General features: G+C 34.6%; 1 protein-coding gene across 1 annotated transcript; it reads right to left on the minus strand.

Annotated features, from left to right (window-relative positions):
* Positions 1–2,474: 2,474 nt before the first annotated feature.
* On the minus strand, positions 2,475–3,171 carry LOC141482985 (uncharacterized). The gene is made up of 2 exons (XM_074177060.1): positions 3,034–3,171; positions 2,475–2,967 (listed from the first exon to the last, which is right to left on the minus strand). The coding sequence occupies exons 1-2, from the start codon at positions 3,078–3,080 to the stop codon at positions 2,553–2,555; spliced, it is 462 nt and encodes a 153-aa protein (XP_074033161.1). The 5' UTR covers positions 3,081–3,171; the 3' UTR covers positions 2,475–2,552.
* Positions 3,172–6,232: the final 3,061 nt, after the last annotated feature.

Raw genomic sequence — 6,232 nt, forward strand, 5'->3', positions numbered from 1 at the left:
TTGATAATAATGTGTTCGGTTGTGGTGAAACACACGAATCAACATTGCCTGTGAATATCAATAAGGTAAGAATAATTCGTGTGGATTGTAATGTTACAGCTGGAGCATATTCAAATGGTGATGAAATCCATAGCATCTTTGAATTTGATATTGATGTAGAGCCCGGTTACAAACTCACCAAAGAGCCACAAAATATTATATATATGCCAATCCAACCTGGGGGTCGTCAGTATCTCGACAATATCACTCTACGCATATTGGATGATAATGGTAAGCTGATCAATTTCAATGGTGAAAAAATAATAGTTAAATTGGAATTGATAAAGCTATAACAATCATCATTTCTTATATGTTGAATCACAACATCAACGACAGTCATAAGTGTATCACAAAAATGAGTGGAGGAAGCATCGATAAGTTTGGTCGCAGAAGTAAGGCTGTTTCAAATACTGTTTTGCGAGGACCACCTGGAGCCGGTTTCAAATTGACTTCCGATGGAAACTTCGATATGGAAAATAAACGTTTGAAAAATATAGCACAACCTGAAGAGAGTACGGATTGTGTTAATCGTGATTATGTTGGTTTTTACATCTCAAAGATTAGAGGAGAAATAGATTCTGACATTGATAAAATTAATTTGAGATTAGATAGAGTAGAAACACATTCCTCATCTGTTAGAAAAGATCTCATTGCGCTTGGACTGAAGTTAGTAGAAACTGTGAGAAATTGTGAGCATATGGAAAAGGATATCAAATCGATGCAATCTGATTTGAAAAAACAACCCTCGATAAGTATCCAAACAATTGACCAAAAACGATGGTGAGCGATGATCATCTGTGAAAAAATCAATATAAAGCTGAAACTGATAAAATAGTAACTCAGTATTTATTACTTCCCAGCGCTGTGCAGATGATAATATTTGATGAAGATATAAACTCTACAAGTATTGTAAAAAAAAATGGGATTGTGCTTTAATAGTCATCGATTGCAGCAGCGGCAGCTGATGAATCAACGTAATGCATTTGGTGGAGAGTATAGTCATGTGCATTTAAAGGAGGGGAAATCTAAAAGTCGATTCATTCCACATATGTTAGCCAAACGGTCAAGATATAGAATAAGTGCTAGTAGCGTGAACTTTCTCAAATCCATTGGTTTGAAGGTGCGATATAAAAAATAGTAATAACATGGCTACCATCACCACAAGTGATAAATTGGAGGTATTCGAAGAGCCAATGTTCGACCATTCCCTCATTAGCCATCATGAGCATACATATAAGCCGTATGGTTCACCATATTACAAAAATTCAGATGAAATAAGAATTCCAATCAATTTTCAAGATCTTATACTGGATATAGCAGACAGTTACATTTATATCGAGGGGAAGTTCACACCATCTGATACCACGAAGCAGTGCTACCTATCCAATAACGCCCTCGCTTTTCTCTTCGATGAAATTCGCTATGAAATGGGGGGTGAACAAGTGGTCGTTGTTCGAAAACCTGGTATAACTACAACAATGAAAACGATGATATCATTCGGACAAACACAAGCAAATTCACTACTACCGATAGGATGGGGTCTTGATGTGAATAAACAAGATATATTGGATTCCGTCAGCAATGTATTCAGCGGCAAATTACCCTTGAAGTATCTCATGGGTTTTGCTGAAGATTACAATAAAGGGATATTGAATGTGAAGCAGGAGCTCATTTTGATTATAGCACGCTCATTCAAAAATTCATTCATAGGAGAAGTTGATGCAGATTTAGAAATCAATAAAATAGAATGGAGAATCAGACACATTGTGCCGGAAGATCGCCAAAAATTGAAACTATTGAATCGCATCAATAAAAATTCTAATAATGCTAAAGTGAAGGTGGCTTATCGTATGTGGGACCTTTATGAATTACCCACACTTCGTGATACATCCTCAGATATATGGGCTGTGAAGACAACCAACAGTCTCGAAAGACCACGATATATCATTATCGGCTTTCAAAATACTAATCAATCCGAAAATATATCAAAAGATGTAACTAAATTCTCACATGTGAATATTAATAATATTCGACTATCTCTGAACTCTGAAGTATATCCATATGAGCGTTGGAATCTGGATTTCGATAAGAAGTTAGACTCATCAGCCTACTATGCATATGAAAACTTCCAACGCAGCTACTACGATAAAATTATGAGTGAGCCGATGATGGATATTGGCAGCTTTCGCAACAATCCACTATTCATCATCGACTGCTCCCATCAACCCGATGCTATGAAGTCATCCACTGTCGACATCAAAATAGAATTTGAAACACGCAAGGTGAAGTTTCCAGCAAACACCAAAGTATATGCACTCATCCTCCACGATGCTGTTTTATCATATAATGCTCTTAACGGCTCTGTTCAGACTGGATTATAATAAGATTGACATGTAATTCATCATGAAATATTCGATAAATAATAAAACAATCAATAATTATTTTTTGTCTTTTATTCACTAGATATAGGCAAATATGCAACATTATTTTATTCATACCATATACAACAGATTTCAATTATTTACATCACCATCAGTTAATGATTCTTCCAGTTGTGGGTTAGGGCTTCGCGGTTCCAATTGATATTTCTCTATAATATTCTGCGGCAGGTATGTGCATATATCGTAAAGAAAATGTTTCAAGTCTGCTTCAATTATTAGCTTACAGAAGTCATCCAAATTCCTGCTTCCATACGAATATTTATGACACAATGCCACACCAAGTTCATACTTTTCACTAAGCTCCAAAAGTTTTCGCACCTCCTCAGCATCATAACATACACTTAAATCATAATTTGATGAATGTAGAGCGTCAAAACTCAGATCAGCCATTTCCCAAGCCATTTTTCTTATGGCAGAATCCAAATCCACAGCTTCCGGCCACTCTTGTGCTGAATATTGCATCCACATATTTGCAGAATGAACAGCTCTGAAAAAACACAAATCACATTCATTAGTTTGGGAGATATATTGTGAATGGAAAAAAAACACTCACTTGAAATTTGACCATGATTGAAGCGAGAGAGTTGATACATATTTCATATAAATAAACCATATTTTCACTATTTACAAAGAGAATAAAGACACAATCAACACCATCAATCTAAAATATCAAATTTTACCAATGAGCGGGTCTTGGCACCAGGATAATCCTGAGAACTTTGACCCATATATGTAAAAATGAATTTAGATTTGGTTGAATTCACTTCACGAATAATGTCCTCTGTGAATTGCTCTGTGACACGTTTTGGTAGCCACGATTTGAAGGAAGTATTACTTTCCTCATCGAATAAAACTACTTGGATGGATTTACCATATCGTGTAGAAAGCATAGTCATTTTTTCAATTTTATAACCCTTATCGACAATCAATGATGTTATGGATCTCTGCTCTAAAACTTCATTTTGTTGATTAATTGCAAAATTAATCTTTTCAATGTCAAATTTCAAATTATCCATTTCAAAAAAAAATAGTGAAAATTACAGTTCAAGAATATAAAAAATATGTTCACCTCTATGACGATGTCAACACTCACTACTTGGATTGCTAGTTACTTCTCGTTATCACCTTGAAACTCAACAAATACTGATCACCTATTCGAACACTTGAGATTATATGAACTGAATGTGTATGAAACTCCATACTTATAGAAAAATTATCAGGAGGGAAGGGGTTCAAGGTTACATCTTCTTTATATTTGAGCTCATGTATCAAGGGCAAAGCCGGTTGTCTATCCACACTTTGTGTTTAAGGTCATATGACGTGTTCCGAGGTCAATATCGATCAGAATTTTCTCCCAAGGTCATATGACGTGTTCGTAGCTCGAAATCGCTTAGGAAATTTCCAAGGTCATGTGACCATGCAAGGCCAAATCACACACATCTCAATGCCAGTCATGGGCGGAGAGTAAAAAAGGGGTTTCACCTCATCATGTTACACACAACTCAAGGTCAACTCATAGGCAGAGAATAAAAAAACGAATCAAGGTCACAGTCAGTGGTGTGTATCTGGGGGGGCATACCCTTGGGAGGAGGTCCAGACCCGTCTTTTCCCCTCTACTTATGTGGAATATCATTCTTGACTTGATTCGGAATCGAACTCAGGATAGTTCGATCAAAAACTGATACACATTCCACTATCCAACCACACTTTGCATATGTCAAGAATATAAGGTTTTTATGAGAAAATTATGGTTGCATTTTTCACATATTAGCTAGATATATGTCACAATTATTGAGTACTGTGGAAAAATTTCATCTATACGTCAATGAAAGATCATTAAAATGGACTCTAGTGATGATGAGACTACTACCCCACACATTGTAGAAACGGCAAATAATTTCAGCGGAGTTATTACCCGAACCTTCCAGAATCGATACTTCTGACCGCTCTGGATTGAATGATTCCATACAGTCTATCTCGTCTTGTGTTTGTAGATTTTTTGCTAGAAAAATACTTGTTTACTTTGTAGTAAATATTCAAGATAGCAAAAATGTATGTGATTTTCTGGAACTGTAACTAGCGTTTCCTAGTATGACTGATAACCAGTCCGTGCAAAGCTTGTTGTTAAATCATCAGAAAATGGAACTTTTAATGGATGATGATCAACTGTATTTATTGCCAAGGACTGGTTTAAGTTTGACGATAGTCGTGTCCCTAAGAGTTCTGGCGATGACTTGAATTTATTGGAGCCTCTGGAGACACCTCACATTTTGTTTTATGAAAGAGAGGACATTGGCAGATCAAGATCTCCAGATGATGTGGTGCTGCAGGTTTTTCCGGGTTTTCCTGCAGCTGAAAAATCACTGGAATCAATGAAGTCGCATTGGAGCGCTATTTAATTTTTGTTGTTTCATAATTTCATGATTTGTATTACTTTCTTCCTGAAATTTGTCTCCTGAGCTGTCATCTAGAATTCGCAAAATATACATGAGAAATTAGAACAATCCGAAGTCTAGTTCAAAATGCATTTCAAATCAAACTTTCTTTTCCGCCTCCAAAAAATATGAACAGTGTCATTCGATTTGAAATAACATGTAGATGATTTTTGAAAGAATTCAAGTGCCGCTGGCAAAAACTGCAAAAGTTATGAACAATTAACTGAAAAAATGGGGTTTGGTTTTTTGCAAATATCCCAATAAACATTCTACATTTTTCAAATGGGAAAAAGATTAAAAAAAAGGGTAAATTTTCAATGTCGAAACTGTTGACCCAATATTTATAATTCTTTCAGAGGGTTGAGAATTTGTCATAAAACGGGTACCTACTCTGGCTTGCGCGAGACACCCAAACTTTGGACCTTTATTCCAATTAATATTATTCCAATTAATAAATATCAAAATTAAGAATCGAAAAAATTCAGGTACTTACTGGATACATGAATGAACAGTAATCCGCGATCAATGAATTTTTATAATGATTTTCCAGTTAATTTTGCATTAGTTAATTAACAATTGTTTTCTACTTGAGCAGGAACAATGCTAGTGCAAACATTGTTGAATAACAAATCTGAAAATTTTTTAGAGCTATTTTTGACAGGTCTCAGAATAGATTTCCGTTGGAATTCATTAATGATTGGAAATATGTTTTTTCAATTATTAACATCGATGCGTTTTTTCAGGATCAGAAGCTACATGAAACATTTTTTTTTTTAAATTTTTATCTGCTATCAACAGAAATTGTTGTAAACAAATGTGTTGTTTATACGATAATTAAAAAAAATCTAAACATAATCCTTGATGCAAATTATGATTTTAAAAAAATCGTTTATTAAAAAAAATAATACCTAAAAACGGATTTGTTAATCAACAATTGTTTCTACCACTTGTAGTTGATATTGGGGATCCATTTTTTCAAATCATAATTCATGTTGCTCTTTCATAACTTGAAAAAATTGTATTCATTTGAATTTTCATTGTATATCCAACGAAAAATTAGCTCTAAGCAATCAAATTTTTTCTATATATTTTTTCCTCTTTCTATACAATGTAACAAAAAACAATCATATATTATTTCTTGAGAAATGGTTTTTATGTTTGAATTCTTCATAACTTATAAACTAAACTATTACCCGGGGAACAGACCAACCAGACAGAAGCTTTTTTCCCCTACATCCATGGAGTCCCTGACAAAGTGAGCCGAATTCTGAAGAAACATAACGTAAAGACATTATTCACAGCCAACAACCAAATCTC

Source organism: Leptinotarsa decemlineata, unplaced genomic scaffold (assembly GCF_025532065.1).
Source record: "Leptinotarsa decemlineata unplaced genomic scaffold, Ldec_3_MD MMD2_tig00002159_RagTag_RagTag, whole genome shotgun sequence".
In the NCBI taxonomy this organism is placed as follows: domain Eukaryota; kingdom Metazoa; phylum Arthropoda; class Insecta; order Coleoptera; family Chrysomelidae; genus Leptinotarsa; species Leptinotarsa decemlineata.

Excerpts from the sequence above, each read along its gene's own strand:
- LOC141482985 (XM_074177060.1), bottom strand. The coding sequence starts at position 3,080 with ATGAAATATGTATCAACTCTCTCGCTTCAATCATGGTCAAATTTCAA. Across the intron at positions 2,968-3,033 it reads CAATCATGGTCAAATTTCAA|AGCTGTTCATTCTGCAAATA; the intron begins GTGAGTGTTTTT and ends GTGTTTTTTCAG.